The 25,306-nt window shown below is 45.0% G+C and overlaps 2 protein-coding genes across 2 annotated transcripts in view; one reads left to right on the forward strand and one right to left on the reverse strand.

Annotated features, from left to right (window-relative positions):
• METTL1 (methyltransferase 1, tRNA methylguanosine) overlaps window positions 1-25,306 on the reverse strand; it is a 1,067,043-nt gene that overhangs the window by 260,120 nt on the left and 781,617 nt on the right. The gene's annotated exons all lie outside the window — the stretch shown is intronic.
• Window positions 62-24,237, forward strand: AAAS (aladin WD repeat nucleoporin). The gene is made up of 16 exons (XM_060252593.1): window positions 62-191; window positions 1,723-1,850; window positions 2,154-2,266; window positions 3,724-3,815; window positions 4,921-4,967; window positions 6,537-6,635; window positions 8,741-8,884; window positions 9,636-9,756; window positions 13,144-13,268; window positions 13,637-13,697; window positions 14,297-14,387; window positions 16,016-16,109; window positions 17,827-17,894; window positions 20,203-20,275; window positions 21,968-22,052; window positions 23,679-24,237. The coding sequence occupies exons 1-16, from the start codon at window positions 69-71 to the stop codon at window positions 23,820-23,822; spliced, it is 1,608 nt and encodes a 535-aa protein (XP_060108576.1). The 5' UTR covers window positions 62-68; the 3' UTR covers window positions 23,823-24,237.

Here is a 25,306-nt window from a genome sequence, read left to right on the forward strand (position 1 = left end):
TGGGACTGCCCTTATTAACAAACTCTCTTTACCATTTCTTCCTGGATTCCCCTCCCCCCTCCACTAGGATGTGTTCCTTAGCACTCTTCCCACCCCTGCCTCCTCCAACAGACATCACCCTCTATGAATACAATAATGAGCTTATTTCTGGGCACAGCAATGAGAAGCTTCCACATCCTATCCAAGCACAGGTAAGCAACAGCTGTTGATTCTAGAAGATGCCAGCCTAGGCCTTGCTTGTGTTTCCACCAGCCAGTCTTGAGAGAGGGGAGGTATTTATGTTCTTTGGAGAGGGAGGAAAAATGAACTGCTTTTTAACCTGGCTAAACAGAGTAAGTATAGAACAGAAGGCCCAAGAAATCCACCCTTTGTGTGTGTGTCTGTGTAAATACATACAAAGGTGACAGTAATAACTCATCAGCTGTTCTCCTTTGGAAGGTCTCCATAACTACTAAATGAACACACTTTTTGTCACATAAATGTGAAACTAGCAAAGGGTTGCTCAGCCAGAGAGAGATGTTCAAAGAATGCAAGTAGAGAATGGAAGAGAGACTGTATGTAGAATGCCCTTACTAGTAGGTAACAAATAAGTATGTTGAGCTATGTAAGCTCTGCCCCAGAAAAAGGTTGGAGGGGAATTCAGTGCATAGAAAACTTAATATCTGCAACCTGTATTCATTATGCAGATTTCCACTTATTCATTTTTAGCGTAATTCTAGTAACATGGAGGAGCAAAGAGCTATTTAGAACATGAAGCCTTATCTCTAATATCTAGAACACAGCACCTGTAAATGTTAGTTTTTAACTTTGATGGTTTTAATTACATTGGTTTTAAGGTAATTAATGAATTATATTGTATTAATATAACGTTTTATATTGTAATTATGTATTATATGCTGTGTGCTGCCCTGAGCCTGCTGCAACGGGGAGGGCAGGATATAAATAAAATATTATTATTATTATTATTATTACCCTTATCTCTTTCTAGGCCATGTCTGTGAGGCAGAACCTGCCATTTTAGTCTCTGTTGTCACTTTGTAGTTTTAGATTTTATATATTTTAAATTGGTTTTTTATTGTTTTTGTTGCTGTTTTTATGATGTAGCCCATCCTGAGCCTGTTCTACGGGAAGGGTGGGCTAAAAATTGAATTAATTAAATAAATAAATAACAAGAATCCTTTTCTTTCCCATCTCTAGTTGAAAATTCTCTGTGCTTTCCCTGCACCCTGAAGAGCAAGAAACATGATTTGTATTCACATTTGTACTCACATTGAACGTGAGATTTTTCTGATGTGAAATTATACACCCAATTCCTTCGACTGTAAACTTGCACAATAGCGTACAGAACCCACAATGAATGTGCCCTCCTCAAATGAGTTAGCCATACTAGTCTGTTGCAGCAAAAATAGCAAAGGGTCCAGTAGCACCTTTAAGACTAACTCATCTGGAGAAAAGAGCTGTATTTCTTAAAAGCTTATGCTACAATAACATTTTTGTGTCTCAAAGGTGCTACTGGACCCTTTGCTATCTCTCCTCAAATTAAAATGTAGATAAGCCCTTTTCCATTTTTCCTTTATTAGCTTCTATGACCAAAGGTCTTAAGCTCAACCAGATAGTATCAATTATAAGGCCTTTTCTTCTGTAGATGCCTTCTGGTTCTTTTGTACAAAATACGTATTAAATTTCCCCCACCTCCTATTGGTTGTTTGGTTGGCTGTATAGGTGGAGGACCTGCCCACCCTGACCATCCCCAAGGAGACACTGAAAGCCCACAGTAGGCTGGAACACAGCACTAAGCCGGCCTTTATTCATCACCGGGAGATGCTGTGGAAGAGGTGCATCAATGCCTGGTGAGTTTGGGGTCAGGGGAGACAGGAGGGCAGAAGAGCAACTACACCAAACTGGCTCTCCAGTTTCTACAACTGCACAACTTATGTGTAAACCAGGATCTGCATCATGTGAAGGGGTGATTTTTGAGCCTTTCAAATCAAGCTTGCGTGGCATCTCAGGCTTTTCTTCCTGGAGTCTAGAGAGTTGTCAGAAAGAAAACTGAAGAATATCCAGAGGGCTTATGCGGTAAAGACAGGTGCATAGCGTATGCACTGGGTAACTTTGGCGTGCCAGAGATATCATGGAATTCCCTTTGCTCTTAGGCGTGATGTCGGGGTAGTCGGAGTGCTGGAAGAGCTGGCAAATGCGGAGGGGGAGGAGCAGTTGAACCAGGGGCTGGATGAGCAGTCTTGGACAGACTCTGCAAAGCAAATAGGTAATGTTGAGAGTGCCTGGAGCCCTCAGTTTGTTTACAGTATAGCTCTTAAATGCTTTTTCCACAGCACTGGTTTAAATGTATTAATCGTCAGATGATGATGATGATATTGGATTTATATCCCGTTCTATACTCTGAATTTCAGAGTCTCAGAGTGGTCACAATATCCTCTACCTTCCCCTCCCCCAACAAACACCCTGTGAGGTAGGTGGGGCTGAGAGAGCATTTCACAAGAGCTGCCCTTTCAACGACAACTCCTGTGAGAGCTATGGCTGATCCAAGGCCATTCCAACAGGTGCAAGTGGAGGAGTGGGGAATCAAACCCAGTTCTCCCAGATAAGAGTCCACGTGCTTAACCACTACACCAAACTGGCTCTCCAGTTTGCACAACTTCACTGCCCTCTTTGAGTTCTCCCTTTCTCTCCCTCCCCTTTTCCATGTCTTGTCTACTAAATCTGTATCCCACTCTTCCTCCAAGGAGCTCAGGGTGCTATTCATCATTTTCTCTTTCCTGTTTTATCATCTCAGCAACCCTGTGAGGGGGGGTTAGGCTGACAGTATGCAACTGGCCCAAGATTGACTGGTGAGCGGCATCGCTGAGGGCAAGCTGCAGCCTTGTGTCTCCCCCTCCTTAACATGTAGTAACACTTAGATCGTGCCCTGACGTCATCAAATTGTATGTTCCCATGGCAGCCAGTAATACAATCTCAGTGCTGGGAAATGCACAATTAGATGGTATTTTTGGAGGAAGCCCCATGTCATTTATATGGTTGACTTCCACCTTGAAATATCTGAATTCCATGATGTTGTTTGATAGAGAAAATACCCTAGCTCAGGAGTCTCCAGCTGGTAGTTCCCCAGCTGCTATGGAATAGCTCGTGCATCCCCTAGGAAACCTAGGCAAAGACTGAGAAAAGATCTGCTGTAGGTTTCTTTTCTTCATCACATGATTGTTCAGATAGCTTCACATCTGGTGCTGTTCCTAGTCTACGGTCTGTTTCTAGGGCAGAACAAAACTTCATAATGTGCTACAGGGGTGGGGGTAGAGTAGTGCAAGATATTTTTCATTACTCAGAAGTAGCTCTCATTAAAGAATAGGTTGGGCAGCCCCTGGACTAATTAATAAACCTGCATTATGCCAGGATCTCATTCTCTTTGAAAAGAAAGATGCAAGAGAGAGAAGATGTGCAAAGATAGAGGGATAAATCTAGTGAGGGGAACCACAGCATGGCATCTGTCAGTTTGGAGCTGAACTTGGCTTGGGAAATGAAACCCTCATTTTTCCGGTCAGCAGCACTCTAGATTTGCATAATTCTAGTCCAACTGCATTGTTCATTGGCTGTCCAGTTTTTGCACAGTTTTATATCCTTTAATCCACCTTAAGACCTATCAAGAAAGTAAAAGTAAAGTAAATAGAGAACAACTCTCATCTGATTGTGTCCTCTGTTTCCTTGCAGTTGTCCGGTGGCTGAAAGCAGGATCGCGCTGTACACTAGCTCTCTGCCATTGGGTCTCCTCCCTCCACGGCTCCATCTTTCCCCATTTGTCGGTGAGGTTTGTGCAACATTGGTCTGAACAGGACAGAAACACCAGGATGATTGATAGCAGGAGGGTGTGACAGTCCAATCTGAGACTATGGCTGGATGCCAGCTTTATTGAACTCTCTCTGAATCCTGTTGGTTTGTTTTAATGGAGATAATCTTTTCTCCCCTAGTCAGACGTCATCCCACTAGCTCTTCTATAGCTGAAAATAGTGCAGAGGGCTACCGAGATGATTAAGGGGGGGGGGGTGTAGCATCTTTCTTACGAGGAGAGAAAAGACTAAAAGAGTCTTCAGTATAGAGCATGGGTGGCCACACTGTGGCTCAGGAGCCACATGTGGCTCTTTCACACATATTATGTTGCTCTCCAAGCACCCACTGCCCAGTCAGCTGGCTTGGAGAATACTTTTGTCTCTTTAAATCACTTCGCCAAGCCAGCTGGTAACTTGGAGAATGCATTTAAAGTTAAAGTTGCTTTCTTTGCACCTCTTCCTCCCCTCATCTATTTCCTTTCTCCCTCCCTTCCTTCATGTCTTGCGGCTCTTAAACATCTGATGTTTATTCTATGTGACTCTTATGTTGAGTGAGTTTGGCCACCCCTGGACTAGAGGGAAGACTGCTAAAGGGGGACAGGATAGATATTTATAAAATTATGCCTTAGGTGAAGAAAGTTGGCTGAAGTAACTATTTTCCTCTTAATACCGGAGCTCAAGGGCACCCAGTGAGGTTGATGGGCAGTAGATTCAGGGCAGGCAGGAGGGACTCAGAGATTCAGTGCCAGTGAATGTAGTGATGGCCATGAGAACAGGAGGCTTTAAAAGGAGGTTCAACAAAAGCATGGGAGTCGGTGGCTACTAGCCATGATGAATAAAGCGACCCTCCGCTTTCTGCACTCTGTTTGTTGACCCTTCAAGGTGACTGGTTGGCCACTGCATGAAGCGGCATGTTAGACTAGATGGACCGCTGATTTCATCCAGCAGGGCTCTTATTTTCACCCTGCTCTGACTTCAGCACATGGCTTGCTTGAAACCCAGTTGTAAAACCTGCACAAACCAATTGAGACTGCTGCCAAAGTACTAATACTTTTTCTTTGTTGTTCTCTTCCCTCCAAAGTTGCCAAGTGAAGATATGATAGCTGAATTCTCCCAGGCTGTGGATTGGTAAGTTCCGTCCGCTCTGGGCAGGCAAGTCTTGGCATGCATGTTCTGTTGCATCGCCCATCATTATACAGACTACTAAGAATATGCAGTGCAGACATTACTCCTGAGTCGTCCCTGAAGTGGTCCTTAATATGTGATTGCTTATATGCAGGGAGGCAGAAATCTTCTGCTGTGCACAAACAGGATCACTGTCTTCACTTGGAATTAGGTGGTGGGATTTTGCCACCGGTTGGTTCTGCATTTGTAATTAGAATCCTGACTTTGTCTGCACACTTAAGCATTGAGATATTGTGTGTGTATGGAAGGGGAAGAGAATAGCACTGAAATATTGGTGAAGGGAGAGGAGAGGATGGCCTTTTTACAGTAAAAGGAAAGGTCCCCTGTGCAAGCACCAGTTGTTTCTGACTCTCGGGTGACGTTGCTTTCACAGTGTTTTCACAGCAGACTTTTTACGGGGTGGTTTGCCATTGCCTTCCCCAGTCATCTACACTTTCCCCCCAGCAAGCTGGGTACTTATTTTACCGACCTCGGAAGGATAGAAGGCTGAGTCAACCTCGAGCCGGCTACCTGAAAACCCAGCTACTGCTGGGGATCGAACTCAGGTTGTGAGCAGAGCTTAGGACTGCAGTACTGCAGCTTTAACACTCTGCGCCACGAGGCTCTATTTACAGTAAAACCTCTATTATTATTCAGCACTTTTGGAAGAAAAAGGGGTTGCCGCTTATGCAAGTTTATTGCTGCGCCCTGCCCCTTACCCAGAGGAAACTGCAGCAACCAAACCCCCACCCCATGGTGACTGGTGGGATCCTCCGTTCACAGCTGGCAGACAAGTGGGGCAGCTGACTGGAAGTTCTCTGGCAGAGGTGGATCCCAACAGCTTAAGAAGGCCTCATGAAAGGGTAATGTCAACTGTCAATTATGGCTGTCAGAAGCTTTGCAACATCCAGAGAGCCAGTTCGGTGTAGGGGTTATGTGTGCGGACTCTTATCTGGGAGAGCCGGGTTTGATTCCCCACTCCTCCACTTGCAGCTGCTGGAGTAGCCTTGGATTAGCCATAGCTGTCATAGGAGTTGTCCTTGAAAAGGCAGCTGCTGTGAGAGCCTTCTCAGCCCCACCCACCTCTCAGGGTGTCTGTTGTGGTAGGTAAAGGAGATTGTGACCGCTCTGAGACTCTGAAATTCAAAGTATAGGGCGGAATATAAATCCAATATCATCATCATCTTCTTTATCAGAGGGACTATCTGGAGATGTGGGAATGGGGTGCACCATGCATCCAACGCCAAAGGCTTATGGCAGTGAGGGGGGGAGGATCATGCTCTCTGAGCCGTCCTGGTTGACTGAGCATTCTGGGTAATCAAGTGCTGGATAATAAAACGTTAACTGTACCAGTGTGTAGCCATCCTGATTGCGATGTGTGGTGCTTTCACATGACTGACTTTTGATGAGAATGTGCTGTTGATCCCACTTTCTCCAAATTTGCCAGGCCTCTGTGCATTCGCTCCTGTTTGACTCTTGGAGTAAATGAAACAGGTTTTCTCTCTTAACTTTCTCCCGATCATAACGATTCAGGGCCGGTTGCTCAATCCGAGCCTTTGCCTGGCATCCCCACACCAGCAAGTTTGCAGTGGCCCTGCTGGATGACTCCATTCGTGTTTACAATGCCAAGAGGTAAGGGATGCTGCTTATGTATATGGACTTGGTCTAAAGAGTTTCTGTTGAGGTTGCAGAAAGCCAGTGGCCTATCTGCTTATTCCTGGATCTCAGTAGTAACAAGGCAGGGAACAGAGATTCAAGAAACGGTGATCCCTCATGAGCTTCATTTTTAGAGCAGGGATTTGCCATTTTTATCCTTGAAAGGACATTATGAAGTTTTCTAAAAAACTGAGTTCAAAAAAGATGAATTGTCAGAGTTCAGTCTTGGCTTGAAATTAGGTAGGACGCCTTGAGAAGCAGTAGCAGTCATGATTACAGATGGGTACAAAAAAAACTCCACAAAGCAAAATTCATCATGAATTTTGCCTGTTCATGGTTCACAAATAGAAGTTCATGACAGATCTACTATCACAAACTTCCATGAACTTGTGAAGAAGTTTGTGGTGGTTCATGGCTGGAGTAGAAAGCATGAGTTTAAAGGGGCTCTGAGTCCCTTTAAACCTTTGCTTTCTGTTCCCCACAAAAACTGCAAAAACAGAGGCTTCCAATTGCTCAGCTTTCAGGCTGTCTTGAGCAGTCCTTTAAATTTTAAAGCAAGCTGCTTCCTGCTACTCAGCTGTTTTTCCAGCTTTCTACATGCCCTGTTTAAAGGGACTCTGGTTCTTTTCTATGGGGGTTTGCAGGGCAATGAACCGATTTGATTTGTGAACTGGCCTCCTTGTTTGTTTCATGATTTGGTCTGTGGTTTGGCCGTTAAGCTAACCGAGTTGTGTTTCCCTGGTTTGTGCCCATCCCTAGTTGTAATTCAGAATTCCCAGAGGAAGAGGCTTTATAAATGCTGGGGATGGGGAAGATACTGTCTTTAGTCTTGTGTGACCTTCTTGCAGATTTTCCAATGAGCTTAGAATTGACGAAGCAAGAATACATCCTAACAGTTATGCATAACTACTCCACACTAAATGACCCAGAGTCTGCTTTGTTGCTTAACACAAGACAAAATGACTTGCAGGTTCAGACAACAGCCCACCTAATCCATTCACAAGGATCTCTGCAGGTACTAGAAGATTTGAGAAACTGGCCAGAGGGACCACAGGATACTTTCTGCCAGTCTTTGCTGTATAAAACCCTTCACAAAGTGAGATGTGTCTTTTGTTTTAAATCATCACCCACATCCTTCACCAGCATGAACAAGGAGTTAAGCCACTGCTTTTACTTATGTATTCAGTGTTTATCCTGCCCTTCCTGAAGGGAGCTCAGAGTAGTATAAATGGTATGTCCTCCATTTTGTTCTCATCAGCCCCGTGAGGTAGATAAGACTGAGGGAGAGTATCTGGTCTAGTGTCACTCAGAGTTTCATGGCAAGTGGTCAGAGATAAAGAAGGTAGAGAAAGAAGTACTTTTCTCCCTTTCTCACGATACAAGAACTCATGGGCACTCAATGAAATTGCTGAGCAGTCGGGTTAAACTAGATAAAAGGAGGTACTTCTTCACTCAAAGGGTGATTAACACATGGAATTCACTGCCACAGAAGGTGGTGGTGGCTACAAGCATAGACAGCTTCAAGAGGGGATTGGATAAACATGAAGCAGAGGTCCATCAGTGGCTATTAGCCATAGTATATTGTTGGAACTCTGTCTGGGGCAGTGATGCTGTGTATTCTTGGTGCTTGGGGGGGAGGGCTTCTAGTGGCCTGGCCCCACTGATGGACCTACTGATGGCACCAGGTTTCTTTGGCCACTGTGTGACAGAGTGTTGGACTGGATGGGCCTTTGGCTTGATCCAACATGGCTTCTCTTGTGTTCTTATGTCTCCTTAGGCAACACTAACTTTTATACCCTTTAGTGGCAGTTTAATTACAATGCACCACTGGAATGGGAAGGAAGTGTCGGTTGCATACTGTAGACCTGTGGGGTAGTGACAGGAGTATTAGGTGCAGATGTGAGAAATCCACATTCAAAAACTGCTTGTGAAACTTGCACAGAAACCTTGTGTGAACAAAAGTGCTCACACCCCGATTGCTGGTGCGTGATCTGATGTCATGCACCTGTGGTTGTGTCCTAACGGGTGAGATTTTGGGAATCCATTTCTGTGGTTACCTTGGTGATGCTTGTCTTCTCCAGCGCAACAGTCCCAATCTTGAAACATCGTTTACAGAGGAACGTGGCCTCGCTGGCATGGAAGCCTCTGTGTGCATCCATCCTTGCGGTGGCATGCCACAGCTGTGTCCTGCTTTGGCATCTGGACCCCACTTCCCTTTCCACCAGGTCAGTAGCCAGTAATTGCAAACCTCACTGCAGTTTACCCGGCTGTAGCCCATGTTGACTCTCACCGTCATAGTTGTGCTTTCTCGTTGCAATTTGAACCTTAGGGAAACCTACTAGTTTTGAGGTCCTTGAGATTATGGTCTTGGTTTTGAGAGGGGCTATTTCCCATTTCTTTTCTCCCCTTTTCCCAACCCCATTCTCATAGCTATGACCGTTAAAAATCCCAGGTGTTAGTCTGCTGCAGTAAAATAAAATGTAAGTCTGGTGGCACCTTAAAAACTAACAAAATTTATTCCCAGCATATGGCTTTCATGAACCGGAGCTGCCTTCCTCAGATACATATGCCTCTTACTTATGAAAGCATATGCTAAGATTTTAAGGCATCGCTGCACTCTTGCTTCATTCTGTATACAAAAGAATTTGGAATATAACTTATGCCAAGAAACAAGTGCACATCTGCTTCTTATACAGCTTCCACTAGCTGTGGATGAAAGGACATAGCCGTTGAAGCCCTTTCAGGCTCTGGAAATGCTGCTAGGTTCCCGATATTTCTCCAGGCACTGTAAATGTTGTTTCTACCTATGAATTTTAGACTGCCTACATATGTCTCATAAAAGCTGGTATTCTCCGGAAATTGCATTCTGCACTGGACAGCCAATGTGATAATCAATGTTCAGTTCTGTGTTTGAGTGTTTCAAGCGTCATCTGCTTCCTGTTCCTGATGGAAATATCCTGTCTTTTGCCCCTACAGGCCTTCGTCTGGTTGCGCCCAGGTGCTCAGCCACCCCAGGCACTGCCCAGTTACCAGTTTGGCGTGGGCACCCAGCGGAGGGTTGCTCTTGTCAGCATCGCCTGTCGACACTGCCATGCTGGTGAGACTAGTGGGTTGTTTTTGTCTCGGTGGGTGGGGAGGGGTAGCTCCAAACCCACATAAGACAATGAAGCAAAAAGGGACATTGCTAATATGAGTAGCGTCTGCAGCCATAAGTCCTAACTGTGAGAGAAGGATGAGTAGTGTTGGGCAGAGGTGGGAAACTGTGACTGTGGCAAGAGGCATGAGTCAGTCACTGAGGGGTGGAGGGAGGACTCCCATTTCCTTTCTCTTTCCCCCTGTCTTCTGAGTGGTTTTGCATCAGATCGATTGAAACAGGAAGGGGCTGCAACAGATGGCAGCAGCCGTGCAAGGCAAACCAAAGCATTAGATGGTTCTCTGTTACTAGTTTTTCCTTATCCCAAGTAAAATAAAATAGTACGTGAGCCCACATTTTCCACTAAAATGTCAGGGCCAGAAATGAGCCCAGGCCTAGTGCAAATGAGCTGAAAGGGTGATCCATCCTAATCTGCTTTGACCAAGCAGGACTTTTTCCCCATGGAGGGAGGGAGGCAGAGAAAAAGCCAGGCGGTAAGTTCTTGAATACAGAAGTAAAAGTTATTCAGCTCACGCCAAGGAAATTCAAAAGCATCTCGTATTCCACACTTATTATCATTATTATTGAGCCTGCTTCAGCGGGGAGGGCGGGGTATAAATAAAAAATTATTATTATTATTTTTATTATTATTACTATTACTATCATTATTATTATTAGCCCCATCCCTGCCAAGGCTGGGCTCTGGGCATTGTACATCAGATAAAAATACATAAAATAAAACAATATTCCAGTCAGTAAAGTAAAACAATAGCAATAAAAATTCCAATTCCCACTGGCGTTTTGCTAATTATGTTCATTTTCTTCAGACTATTGGAGCATATAGGAGGGAGGAACCCTTCTGGAGGGGGTTGACAAGAAGATAGGCAACTAACTATCACGGTCCCCCTCCATATGTACCTATGCCAGCATTAGAGGCAGCTGATGCATTATGAATAGAAGAATCCCAACAAGCTGAAAAGGAGATTCTGCCCTTCCCTTGCCCCGTCTGGCTTCATACTCCCTTGTGTCTCAGCTCCCACATGGCTTGCTCCCTCCTCCTTTCTAGGAATGGGGTGGGAATAGCCAGATCTAGGTAGGAGGTGCCACAGCTGTCTTGGGAGAATGACCTTCTGTTTTGGACAGCTTGATGAAACCTGCTTTCCCTTTTACCAAAAAGTTGCAGTGAACCAATTCTGGAGACTTGGTGGGGCCCGATCCAAGGCTGTCTTCACTATTTTGGACAGAAGCGACCAGCACAATAGCTAAAGTGCCATGGCAGAAGGGCATAGGTGGGGGAGGCAGTCAGACATTCAGTGTCGCTGTATGTTCCCTGCCAACTGGAAAAGTATCTTCTGCGTTTGTAGCTTGTGATAGCTGCAAACAATGGAACACACTAACCTGCTGGTTGCAGCTTGTCTTGGCATGGTCTCTTCAAGCAGACAAGATCACACCCAGCCACACTGTCCCACTCATTTGTGCCTTCACCCTAGCAGCCCATGAAGCAAAGATCAGCTAATGATGAGAAATGCAGGCTAACATTGCAAGTTGGTTAAAAGAAAGCAGGAATTCAGGTGTGTATAATTTTAAAAAAGCATACATTCACTAGGCCATCAGTTCATAACTCCTTTTTAGTTTCTCACTGTTGTACCAATGATGTCTGTTGACAAGAGTTTTAAATTCTGTTATTTGAAGACAGAGCATTTTAAGGAAACAGACATGTAGGACAAGACATCCAAATAATCCTAATGGAAATGTTTTCTACAAGCTGTGTTACTTTTCATAGTGGGCTCTGAAGGAAGGAAGGATTGAAGCAAGTTTCTTTCGTTCTTTTCTTTCTGCCGTTCTTTCTGCCTTTCTGCCATTCTTTCTGCCTTGCCTTGCCTTCTGGGAAGGGAAAAAGATCCAATATAAAACAGTATAAATTTTTGTCCCAAGAGGATGAAGAGGGCAGGATCAGGTCATCTGGGCAAGCAGAAGAGTAGCTATGTTGGGAGGAGGTGCAGGATAGTGGAGAATCCGTGGTCCTTTTAACAGGGAGGCAGAACAAAGGGTTTCTGAGCAAGCTGTCCTTTCCAAGGCTTGAATGCTGCTAAGGATCTGTGCTGGTCCTTTCACCCTTTTCTTGAACTCTTTTGTAAGGATCTTCTGTGGACTTCAGAATGTTAATAATGACTGAAATTTTATTTTGTATATCAGTATTTTTTTTCACCCTTGCCTTGAATACATTATATAGAACAGAGAATCAACATGTTTGTGTAGGCAGCAGGGAAGAGATCTTATAGACAGTTGTTCCAGGAAATATTCAGAATTTGAAATATTTGAACTCTTGTACAAGAGCAGCAATTATTCCAGACACATTTTTTTGAATGCCTGTTAACTCCAAAGATACGCTGAGTCCATTAGCAGTCTCCTGAATGTGATTGCTATTCTCTGACAAGAGTGCAAAAACTAGGAAAGTGACTATTTATTTTGGGACCTTCTTGCAGTTCATCTGAAGCTGTTGACTGTGACAGGCAGAGCACATCAATGTATGCTAGAAACACAGGAGGCAATCATAGCAGTGCCCTGAATCAGCCAGTAGGACCTGGATATTGGAGAAAGCTTTGTTAGTTAGAGCATGTTAAGTTTTGCATACTGAGAGTCAGGAGTTAAGTAGAGAAGAGTTGAAATTAAAGATCTGAAATGTCATTGGTTGTTCTTCTGTCTGAGTAAATGGAAGTGTTATTGTATACCAGCAGGGCTTGCTGGGCCTGGTGTTTAACTTACTTACATCAAAGTACTGTGTTGATAAGCCAGTCTGAGAGAGAGTTTTTCTGAGGCATAGAACAGTTTTGAGGCCTAAAGGTCCCACAACTCCTAGTTCACTGCTAAAACTGTATATGGGTGGGGTTTTTTCCTGATTAAATTAAAAGCAAAACCTTGCAACAACCCTGTGAGGGAGATTAGGCTGCAAGTGTGTTCCCACCCATTTAATTGCTTCTGATTCCATTGGTATCATGAACAGATCCCCAATGCTTGATCAAAACAAAGGCCATACTGCCCACAGCTGATCTTCAGACCACCACCATTGGTCCCCTCACCCTTTAGGTGCTTTCTGTCTAGTGAGCTTTCACCAGAATGCCAAGTGCTTGATGAATACAAAAACAGAAGTGGTGATAAATATGAGCAGACGTATTGGTACATTTTGATCGCTTGCTGCCTTGGCTACAGGGGCTTCAGGCAAGTAGCGGTGTTTGCACACAAGCCTGAAAGCAACGGGTGTGTGGATCCTTTCATTCTCAGGCTTGCAGGGCCAGTGTGCATCATTCCTGCCTCTTCTCCAACTCCCTCCATTGTCATTATTCACTATAGGTGTGGGACGTATCCACAGAAAACTGTGTCCAGCTGCAGTGGTTTGGAGGAGGTGGAGTCACGTATCTGGCTTGGTCACCTGACGGCAGCAAAGTACTAGCAGCCACACCTTCAGCCGTCTTCAGGTGAATAGAGAAGGGGTTTGGAGCCTTACAGACCTTCTGTAGCAAGTGATCCATGATGGCAGGTTTATTTTAATATGTTTTTATCCTTTCCTCTGAGGAGCTCATTATTTACCTGTCCGGCATTTTATCCTCGCAACGTCCATGTGAGGCAGAGGGTGTGTGACTGGCCCCAGGTCACCCAGTAAGCTTCCATGGTGGAGAGTGAGGATTTGAAACTGGGACTCCCAGATCCTAGTCCACCATTACACCCTGATAATATATGAGGAGAGCCATTCACTGCTACAGTTCCTTTTTAAACGTCTTGTTCTATCTAATTCCACCCAAAGCAATCATACTTTCCCCGAACATTTTGTGTTCTCTTTTTGCAGAGTCTGGGAGGTTCAAATGTGGACTTGCGAAAAGTGGCCAACTATTAAGGGTCCCTGCCAGGTAGGTTGCACAGCATTGTGGGAGAAAGCTTTTTGAATTAGAGAGACGCGTTCCAGCAGGATGCCTCAACAGAAGCAAAAATAGCTGTAAACTGTTTGCTGCTTGCTGGGTTTTTTTTTTAAAGACTGAGATGTATAGACCCCCATTTCCATTTAGGCACAAAGTGGGTTACGTTAATTTATCTGGTCCATCCTTTGAAGGATCCACAAAGCAGGCCATTATTTCCACTGATCAGACAGGATAATTCAGATTGAGCCGCTGTCTGGTTCACCCAGATCTGCCCAGAAAGGCAGTGTCTTTCCTGGGATTTGAACACCTGCCTTGCAGGTGTTAGTGCATCTCCTCCTCAACTACATGGGCTGTGCTTCTGGCAACCTGGTTCATCTGTCTTACCGCACCTCCTTCCCCTGTCCCAACCTCAGAGCTTATGAGCCAGTCCCTTACATCCCTCCCTCCCTCCCTTCCCCATGCCCCTGATGGGGTTTCATTTGCAGCACTTTTTAAAACTTGCTGCAAAAGTCATAGTATATATTTAGGCTAGAGTTCCACTTCTTTGGATTTGCATGTCAGAAAAGAGCACCTGTGGTCTCCCTTCCCAGACAGGGTGTTGGAGTCCGGATGGCAGCCGCTTACTCTTCACGGTCCAGGGGGAATCGGTGATTTATTCCTTGTCTTTCTTGGAGTACAGTGGTGAGTGTGGATGAGGCATGGCAACATTCGCGGGGCTGCATGGAGTCTGCAAGCACAAAAAAAATGGTTTTGAACACAGAGCCACTGTTTTGTTTTTAGCAAAACAAGTGTCTAGTCCTTAAGGTTGCGATGGCATGCTTGCATGTGTATGGGCAACATGTGGAAAATTAGAAAGCAGAAGTGGGGACAAAGGAGTAAGATTTTTAGGTGGGTTTCATCACTCTGATTGGCTCCTGACTGTTGTCTGACTTGTAGAGATCTGAAGATTTTGCATTGCTTATTCTGCTTCCTAAAGCAGAAAAATTTAAAGCAAACAGATTAGTGGAAATTTATTGGGATGGTTGAATTTAGCTTTCTTTGGCAAGGAGGTTGGATCTTTTAAGTACAGTTATGCAGGCCCAGCCTGTTAGGGAGATGGAAAATGGAATAAGGCAAAAAGCATCCAGTCGACTAAATACAAAGCCTTCATCCAGGTTCTTAAACCTACTGGAACTGGTCCAAATCCCCTTGCTCACCCCTGGCTGCAGGGACTGTGGAAAAACATAAGATCAGAGAAGCCATATTGGATTAGGCCAATGGCCTATCCAGTCCAACACTCTGTGTCACACAGTAGCAAAAAAACAAGTGCAGCTTTGTATCTGCCTGTGTGTCTGTATAATTTGTATCGATTCTTTGTCAACCCCCTTTCCATCCAAAGAGGCAATAGTCAGCAAAAAGGTTAAAAATGGACTAAAGACAATTCCTTTAAAACCATTTATACAAACACAGAAGTAAATGCAACAAGCAGCCAAACAAAAACGTAGTGTCTTCATAGAGGGATGCGTGCATGTGTCTTGCTATAGTCAGGGCTTTTTTTGAGCAGGAATACACAGGAATGCAGTTCCGGCTGGCTTGATGTCAGGGTGTGTGGCCTAATGTGCAAATGAGTTCCTGCTGGGCTTTTTCTACAAAAATAGCCCTGGCTATAGTTTATCATGCTGCTTGTTTGAACCTTCTGTGGCTCCCTGCTTGTGGCATGTTGATTGAGGACTGGTTGAAGTTCAGATGGTGATGACGCTGGGCATTCCATGGGCTCTCAAGACCACCCATTGTTCCACTAAAACCTGTTCTCAGGAAGACAGAGACACAATATAACAGAATCTGTTGGTTTTTACTTAGAACACCTGGGGTTTGCACTTCTCAAGGTGGGCTTGGTGCCTTTCTGATCATTTGCAGCCTTACAGCTCTCTGTTTGCATGGCATTTTGCTTCTCACCCTTCCTCTAAGGTGCTCAGCCTAGCCTGCCTGGCGTTCATTGTAGCCTCACAACAGCCCAGTGGGATGTGATAAGCTGAGAGAGGGAGTGCCTCTCCTGAGGCCACCCAGCTAGCTTGGATTTTATACAGTTATTATTTCCTTTGAGCACTTCTTGCAGCTGTAAGACTCTACCCTACTTAGCACTTACCACAAATATGCCCCCCTCTTCAATTTCAAACCGGAGACGTCCTTGGTTTTGGTACCCACAAAGAATAGTTAACCATCCTGCTCATACCATTCATTCTCTCCCCACCCTCCCTGGTCGGCACTTTCTTCTCTATTTTCTTTTTTGTTCATTTCAAAGCCCAATCTTTTGTCGTCCTGCTTTTCAGGTGAGCAGCAAGGGCGAGTTGGTGGATCAAAAACAGCTTCCATTGTGGCAGATCTGTCAGAAACCAAATTCGATACTTTTTACGGGGAGGAGAGGTGAGACAAAAAGCCCACGGGTAAGACCACGTGTGTATGTGTGTAGCAGGATTCCATACGGCTGTAGCACGAGTGCACTGCTAGTGGCAGCTGCCAGCCTCAGCATCCTGGCAATCCTGGCACCAGTTTTAAAAGGCAAGATTCTAGCCCTTAATGCTGCAAAGGGAAGCTAGCAAATTTGGTCAGTGGTCAGTTTCAGGGGTGGAGAGGAGGTCTTCCTAGAGTGTAATTTCACCAGTGATCAAAAGGTCTCCCCTCTGGTTTGTGCATTTATTTATTAAACATCTCCTGTCTTTCCTCATGGTTCAAGTTGGATTACAGTAACAATTAAAAGAATTTTTAAGTCAAATCCAAAAATAAAAGAGCTTTGAGTAACGTAGAAGCCACATAAAATAAACATCAGATGTCTGAGAGTTGGAAGGAAGGAAGGCAAATAGATGGGGGGGTGTGGAAATAAAGCAATTTTAACTTTAAATGCATTTTCCAAGCTACTGGCTGGCTTGGCTTGGAGAAGTGATTTAAAGAGAGAAATGCCTTCTCCAAGCCAGCCAATGGGGTGATGGGGGCTTTGAGAGCTTGCACAATGTGTGGGAAAGAGCCACATGTGGCTCCCGAGCTACATTTTGGCCACCCTGTCCTATACACTTTCTAGCTTATCTGTGCAGTCTTGAGGGCTAAATACTTGCTTCAGAAAGGGGGGATGGGGGGGAGCAAAACTTGAAGTTCACAAGATGTCAAACTCTGCACCTCTTACAGAACACACTTGGAGTTTTCTCCCAAGCATGACCTATACACTTTCCAGCTTATCTATGTGGTCTTGAGTGCTAAAGACTTGCTTCAAAAAGGGGGGATGGGAAGGAGAACAAAATGTGAAGTTCACAAGATGTCAAACTCTGCACCTCTTGCAGAACACACATCTACTTTGGGAATGTGTTTGTTTTAAGTTTGTGGATATATCTATTTAGATGTGTAGGCGGTGTTTATAAGCAACAACTCCTCAATGAATGAATCATGGGAGGGGAAACAATTTGGAAATCTTCCCCCTTCAGGATAGTCTTAGGAGTTCAAAGGCTTGAGCTATCTGCCCCCCACCCACAACTGTCCTTTTAACTCTCAGGTTATTGTTCTGGACTTCCTGAATGTGATCAGTCCTCCTGAAGTTGTTTGAAGGTGGAGCTCTTTTTCCTTTGGTTAATTTTAAAAAGGTAAAGGTAGTCCCCTGTGCAAGCACCAGTTGTTTTCAACTCTGGGGTGACGTTGCTTTCACGTTTTCTTGGCAGACTTTTTACAGGCAGGTTTGCCATTGTCTTCCCCAGTCATCTATACTTCCCCCCTCAGCAAGCTGGGTACTCATTTTACCGACCTTGGAAGGATGGAAGGCTGAGTCAACCTGGTGCCAGCTACCTGAACCAGCTTCCGCTGGGATCGAACTCAGGACGTAAGCAGAGGGCTTCGACTGCAGTACTGCAGCTTTACCACTCTGCGCCATGGGCACTTTACCACTTTACACAGCTGTTTTTCTCATACTTGGAGAAATCTCTCTAGTAGATGGAGGCCCTATTTTGTCTGTGAGTGGCCTGGCTGTGATTGGTCCATTATAATCAGTTTACTAGTAGGAGTGATTCTCTGTGCATACATACATGGCATTTTTGCCACGTCTGCTGTTCTGGTAATAGCCAGTGCCTGAATGATAGTCTCTGTGTCCTTGTGTTTCTAGGATTGGAGGGGAGGTGCATTCCATGGTCTGGGATCCAACTGGTGAGAGGCTTGCAGCTGTGATCAGAGGTAAAACTCTTAGCAACGTCGGTAAGGATAGGGCAGATAGATGGGCCACGTGCAGTGAACAAGAGTTAAGAGTCCAACTCGGAATGCCTTACTCTAAGAATCCCAATTTACCGACTTTTGCAGGATTCTAGTCCTTATGGCTGCCAGGAAACAGGCTTGAACATATGTAAGTGGCTTCTAATTGTGAAGCTAGAGGATGCTGGGACTTCCACTGATCAAGGAGAGTGCTGTGCTTCATGACCAGCAGGAGAAATTGGGCAAAGTTAACTTTTCTTAATGCAGCCTTTGAATAAATTTTAAACATAACCTGCTGCTATGATATTGGCTCTGTGGATCAACAAAGCATCATGATCAGTGTTCCCTTCAAACCACAGAGTCTTGTGAGCAAAAATTCTGCTTTGTGAGCTGCTGGCATTAAAGTTGCAAGCTACTGCATAGATTAGTGTGCTCTGGGGCCATCCTTCCTGAGCTAAGACAAAAATCTGTGAGCTGCAGGCTAAAAATCTGTGAGCTAGCTCACACTAACTAACTCAGCTTAGAAAGAACACTGATCATGATGTGAATTTTTCTTCTGCTTCCTTACCTCCCAAATGTTTGGACAGATCCTCACTTTTTCCCACCTGCCTGGTGGAGCAAGCTCCCACTGGAGATTAGGGCCCTGTGGGGACTGTTGCAGTTCTGCAGGGCCTGTAAGACAGGCTTTTAACTAAGGCATTGGACATTTGTCAGTCTGGGGCCTCCCTGTTGAAATCATTCTGTTGAATTGACCTACTACATTAAGGCTATGTCATCTGTCTTATACCAGCTGGGGGATATATGGGAGAAGTGGCTGCACTTTGATATTGCCATCTGCAGAATTTGACTTGTTTTTTTAAGATTGTTATATTGTTTTATTGTATGAGTTAATTTTTAACTTTGTATATTTATTAATTGTTGTTTCCTGCCCAGAGCCCGTTGAGGGAAGGGTGGGTTATAAATCGAAAGGGATTGATTGATTTTTGTGGCTTGCACACTCAAATACAATAAATGGATATCTTGCCAAGTGAAAACTGTATGCACCTGGTTTTTTTCGGTGCTTGGCCCTCTTTAAAATATATATAAGCTGTCTTCAGGAAAGGATCAGTCGTTCTACTCTTGCATGTTTCAAGAGGACAAGCATGGAAAAAATACACACCTTACTTGACAATATGTATTTTGTGGTTTTGTCTGTGCATAGCCAAGTCCAGAAAGTCAAATGAGAATCAGCCCTTTTGTTTCACCCGACTCTGCTAAAGAGATGTCACAGCAAGCCGGGCATGAGCATAAGAGCACAAAACTGCTTCTGCTTGGGGGGCTTAAAATAACTCTTCCCTGATCTGCATTTTAAAGCATTCTGTGATCCTCTTTAAAGCCACAGCTTCAGAGACAAAGGTCCAGGCCACGTCTTTGTTGTTCAAAGTTTTTTTAAAAATTGGATTCCTAATCTGACAGTCGTCGAAGCCCTGATACATTATGGGAGCTCTCGTTAGCCGCAAATGGGCTGAGGCCAGGTGGCAGGGAAAGAGCCCAGCGGGAGGCAGAAAGAAAGAGAACGGTAGCATTCAGAAAGGAAGACACTAGCATTCAGGTTGGGCTACGTTCGCTCTTTGCTCCCAGAATCACCTCTGAGGGCCAGAAGACATTAGGTTTGCCATGAGTCAGGGCTGACAAATGTTCCCAGATGCTCTGAACTTGATTTGGCTGATGAACATGTTGCGGGAAGAAGAGGAGCTTCAGCCACCCCACATTGTTTCCTCAAGCTGAACTGGTCACAGGAGAGGCCTATTTGCCCTGATAACATCTCCCCATGGAGGTGTACAGTGTGGGGAGACTCAGCCTTCTCCTCCCCCCCCCTCCACTATGCTCTTGAGCTGAACTGGATCCCAGAGCGTTTGAAAATGTTAATTTCCTGGCATATCTGTCTGTAAAATGGGTGAGGGAGCCCCATCCTGGCTTGTAGCAGACATAACATCTAGTTTGGCCCATGGTCTACTTTCGATAGGAATTACTTTGATTTTGCTTTCGACACACTTTGTAGCTACTTTCCATTCATTCAAAGTTGAAAGGAAGGAAAAGGCCATTGGTTTATTTAAGATACTTTCAAGCCTACCTTTCCCCCAGGCATTAGCCATTCAATCATCTAGATTCCTACTGAAGTGAATGATTGTGTCTTTCTCTCCTCCGTCTCCTAACATGCAAACCACCCCTTAAGACCCTGCCAAACTTCTGCCCATTGTCTTTATGAACATCACTTGGTTCCCTTACCCCTATTATTTTCCTCATTTGGCAGGCTCTTCCGATCAGATGGCCATTATTGCAGTGTTTCGAACCCGCAACAGCCCCGTATTTGAACTCTTGCCTTGGTTTGTATTGACACAGTTTTGGTTGTTTGGCTGCTCGTAAGCTGGAAATGGGTCCTGGTCTGGACTTCCGAACACCACATGCATTTTCTTGCATTCCAGCAAACAGCGCTTGGGAGGAGGGGGTCTCATCAAATTCCACCCATCTGTAGAATATTTATTTATTTTTTATTTTTTTTTAAATCTATCTTGCCCCTTCAACAGCTTGGGTTGGCTTATGATAAATATTGAAAGATGCATAAATGGCATTATCCAAAGACACCCAGTTGTCAAAGGGGAAGAAAATATAGAACATTCAGAAAGCAGCCTTGTACCTGTTGAGTCACTGAAACCACAACTGGCCAAACACCTCTCTTAACACAGATGACCTTTCAGAAGGTTGTCAAAGACGGAACCTTTCAGAGAGCCACCAGGTGGGGACGTCAGTGCTGCAGACTCTTACATGCGTTGCTGACAAGCAAAGTCAGGCTCTGATGGGGGACCTGTCAGAGGAACTGTGCGGCTGAGTGAAGCTCTTGTATGGACTGCTCTGGGGAGAAGCGACCCACTAGGTCTTAGGGGGGAAACTGGCTTGCTTCATGCCCATGCTGTACAGATACTACTTTTGTGTAGAAAGTTCCACATGCCCCTGGCTTTCACTGTTGCATGAGAAGAATGCGCACTTATTCCTGCAGTTATGTGCAACAGGAAGCTGCTGTTGGGAGCAGGCAGGAGGCATGCTGTCCTCAAAAGCTGGCTCCTGTGAAATCTGAGCCCACCTGCCCCTGTATTGTCCGTGCATTTCCTTGCACCCTCCCTGTGGCTCACCATCTGCCAGCTGTTTAATTCTTGGAAGGCCTTCAAGGGAGCTGGGTATATTATGCCATCAGTGTTTGCAGAGCAAAAAGTCCTGAGCAGTTCCATGAGGGCACTGAATTTTCAGGGAGGTGAAATTAAGAAATAAGTGAATCTAAATGCACATGGAGTTAGGGACAGGACTGGCTCCCAGGGGAGTTCTGGGCCCACTACCAAGTCCTTCTGAATGGTCTGGGACCATTCTCCCTCATGAATCTATGTGGATCCTTTGTCAGCAGGAAAGATCCTGCCCTTTGTTCTCTCTCAGTCAGAGGTCCTGCAGGTAGCAATACTGGACAGGGCAACCTTGGTAGCACAAATGATGTGGGGTTGTCTCCCCTATGAGGTTCTTTCTGTTGCATCATTTGTTGGTGTTTGTTTCAGAGGGCATTGGACCCGTGCAGATTCTGAAATGTATCAGTGACGTGTTTCTTCTGGTTTGCTCCAATGCTGATTTCAGCCAATTTATTTGCATCAACTTTACTGATTGGAAGACGTCGAAAAAACTTTACTGATTGATTGGTGGCATGTTTTCAACTAATATTTGATTGTGGATCCCAAAAGGGAGCTAAAAACAATCTGGTTTACCTGAAGGGGAGACTTGAGAGAAACAAAGAATGGATGTGAGCAAATACACAGTGGCTTCATGACCATGGGGAGAGTTTCCTGCATTCTGGAAAGAGGCGAGAGAGGTGTGCCCCACATAGATGTCCTTGTCTCTGTAGAGGGGGCAGCAAAATGGGCAGAGTTATAGGAGGTATTTTGCGTGCTATCATGGGGCCCCAGGCTGTGTGAGCCCTAGCATAGCTGCCAAAGCCTTTAAGTGTCCCTTGCACTAAATACCTTTGTGTCTTCTTCCAGTGGTTTTGTCCAGGGTGAAATTGGTACACAACCCCAGCTGGTGGCTTTCCACCCTCGCTTTAAGAAGGGAGCCATTCTGACAGTGGTGAGTGTCACCTCCAGCTGCGGAGGATTTCAAGGAGCCAGTGGGAGTGCCAGCAGGAGCTTGCCGCCGTCCTTGATAGTTGCAAAGGCAGCAATTGCCTACTGGTCTAAGCAGCAACTGGACAGAATCCACAGGGCATGAACCTAATAAAAAGTGGATCAGTGATGAGGGTTAACTGCAGCCAATCTGTCAAAAGGCGTGTCGTGCTTTAACTGGGAGGAGGGCTTCTGCTCATGCTGGCCCATCTGAATGACCATGAGATCAGCATTGGCTGTCTAGGCAACATAGTACCCTGTTGTTAGTTCAGAGGTGCTGAGGCTAGAAAGAGTTGAGGGGTGGGTTTCGCACACAGTTGGGATCTCCCTATTTGCCATATCTTAGGTTTGGGGAAAAACTGGCTAGCTAATTGATCATTAGTTCAGGAAAGCTGCCTTCTGGCCATATGTGTAGTCTGGTTTGTTTGTATACTCTGTGATTCTGCTCTGAAATTATCAGCAACCTGAGAATCTCAATTTTATATTTTTGAAAAAGTTTCTAGTCCTTAAGCACTCTCTCAAACGTCTGGTAGCTGAGCCATTTTTAAAATGGCCCACCTCGGTGGGGTAGGGCGGGATATAAATCGAATAAAATAATAAATAAATAAATAAATAAATAAAATCTGAATTAGTCTGAAAGCACACTGCACTCATTGCAGCTAGAAGGAGTTCATCTGGAACATATAAGAATGGACATTGTTCACTGTCAGAGGCACCCTGGCCCTATATTTCTGTATACTAATGATCCCGCATTAGCTTCCTGTACTCACAAAGCAGCAACTCATACAGAGATGCATCAGGCAACCTCCTGAGGTAATTCTGCCACTCACTTTCGGTTGGGTGTGATTGGTTAATTCAGTCCCTCTGAATACAAAACTGTAGCAGAACTTTGATCCTGATCTGGATAACGAAGGCTAGCTCAATCTTGTCAGATCTCAAACTAAGCAGGGTCAGCCCTGGCTAGTATTTGGATGGGAGACTTCCAAGGAATCCCTGTGTTGTGATGCAGGCAATGGCAAACCACCTCTAAATATCTCTTGCCTTGAAAACCCAACGAGGTCACCATTAAGTCAGCTGTGACTTGACAGCACTTTCCACAGCCCAAGAGAACTTATCAGAAGCTGGTGCTCCCAGAACAGTAACTCATATAGAGACACCATAGCAACTTCCTCTGTCATGGAGTTGGGGCTCTTTCATGCACTGTTGCTTTGATTTTTTTTTTTAATGGTAGCCTGGACTTTTTTTGAGTAGGAACACAGTTCTGACTGGCTTGGCATCAGGTTGTGTGTCCTAATATGCAAACAAACGTGACTTCAGGGGTGTGGCCCAATATGCAGATGAGTTTCTGCTGGGCTTTTTTACAAAAAAAAGCCCTGATGGTAGCCATTTTCTTTTGGCACACTCTCTTTCCCACTGGGGAGTTATTGCCTTAAGGCTGCAAAGATAGATCCAACAGAGTCATGGCCACCGGAACCTGAAAAGTCGGGTCAGGCAGAGGGGGCTCATAGAAGTGAACCAGCAAGAACAGGGCTGGAGGCAAGCTGCATAACCCTTGACCCATCTGACATTTTTTTCTTTGTTTTTCTCTTAGTGCTGGTCAAGTGGGAAGGTCAGCCATATCCCCTTCTTCTTTGAGAATGGTCCATTTCCCTCCTTTAGTTCTCCACAAAGTCCCCTCGTGCCTTTGGGCAGTCGAAGCAGCACCCGGGAGCAGCCCTTGTTTTCGGAACTCTGAATTTCAGCAGGCCTGCCTAACACTTCACACCACTTGAGCCTCACTCCCTCTCTGGCAGTCTGAGCAGTGGGACAGCTTTTCATCAGAAACCTGACTTAACACTCAGTCTGACTTGGGGAGCATCTTCTTTCTTCTTGGCTTGGATCATCTGGCATTGTGCGTATCCGTAGGGATATCTAAAGTCTCTGTCACCTGAACAGCGACTGCCCATTTGGGATTGATTATTTTGTAACTTTACCTGTGGCAGGAACTAAAAATAAAAAGGAGGACTTTTGTCTGTCTCCTAGCATGGTTCTGTGCAAATGCAGACATTTCAGCACCTCCAAGCCAAACTTTTCTTGGGGCTTTTGTACAATCAGGATTCAAAAGCTATCATTTCAGGGGAAATAAACAGGAGGCTTTTGGCACATCCAAAGTCTAGCAAGTTTTTATTCTAGTGTAAGATTTTGCGCCCTTGATCCTGTTTCATCTGATTCAGGGAAGTTTATTCTGAGTGCACATCCCCTATTTTCACAAGTACGAATACCAGGGTACTTCAGGGTACTGGTCTTTTAGAAACCAATTCTCTCTTTATGGAAAAATGAGTTTTGTCCCTCAACAATAGCCACCCTGCCATTGTTGGCATTGAAAGAACTAGATTCGAGCCCGGCAGAACCTTAGAGACCAACATTTTCAGTGTATAAGCTTTCAAGAGACAAAAGGATTATTAATAGATTTATATAGAATTTAGCTGAATTTCTGCATGCTACACATATAGATAGTATATGGCAGGGGTGAGGAACCTCTGTCCTGAGGGCCATATGTGGCCCTCGAGGTCACTTGGTGTGGCCCTTGGGGATTGCTGGACTGAACCGAGCCATGTGGCAGCCTCCCTGGGGTCTGGCTGGCCAGTGAGGATCGTGGGGCCCAGCTGCGCTGTGCAGCAGCCTCCCCAGGGCCAGGCAGGGATCACAGGCCCCAGATGTACTGTGCGGCAGCCTCCCTGGGGCCTGGCTGGCCAGCCAGAATTGTTGCAGGGCCTAGAAAAGTTACTGCCACAGTTCAGTTTGCACGTGATTATCTCATACGGTGTGGCCTAATATGCTAATGAGTGTGTGACCTAATATGCTAATATTAGGAGATGTGGTCTAATATTCTACTGAGTTCCTGCTGGGCTTTTTCTACAAAAAAACCCCTGGACCTATGCATTTGTCTAGGGCAGCAGGCCATGTGTGTGTGTGCGCGCACGCCAGATAAGGCTCTCCCCACATGACTTCAAATAGAAAACAATTATTTGTATTAATTTTGCTGGCCTGAATTGTTCTCCCTTGGCAGAGAACTGTTTTATGTTGATAATTTTTTATAGCCCGGAAATGATTTTATAAATATCCATATGGCCCTTGGCAGAAAAAAGGTTCCCCATCCCTGGTGTATGGGGAGGCACTATAGTGTTTTCCCAGAGTATTTGAAAAACAATTCCCGCTTGCTATATAGGGATGTACCCT

The sequence above is a fragment of the Heteronotia binoei genome, chromosome 13 (genome assembly GCF_032191835.1).
Source record: "Heteronotia binoei isolate CCM8104 ecotype False Entrance Well chromosome 13, APGP_CSIRO_Hbin_v1, whole genome shotgun sequence".
NCBI lineage: Eukaryota > Metazoa > Chordata > Lepidosauria > Squamata > Gekkonidae > Heteronotia > Heteronotia binoei.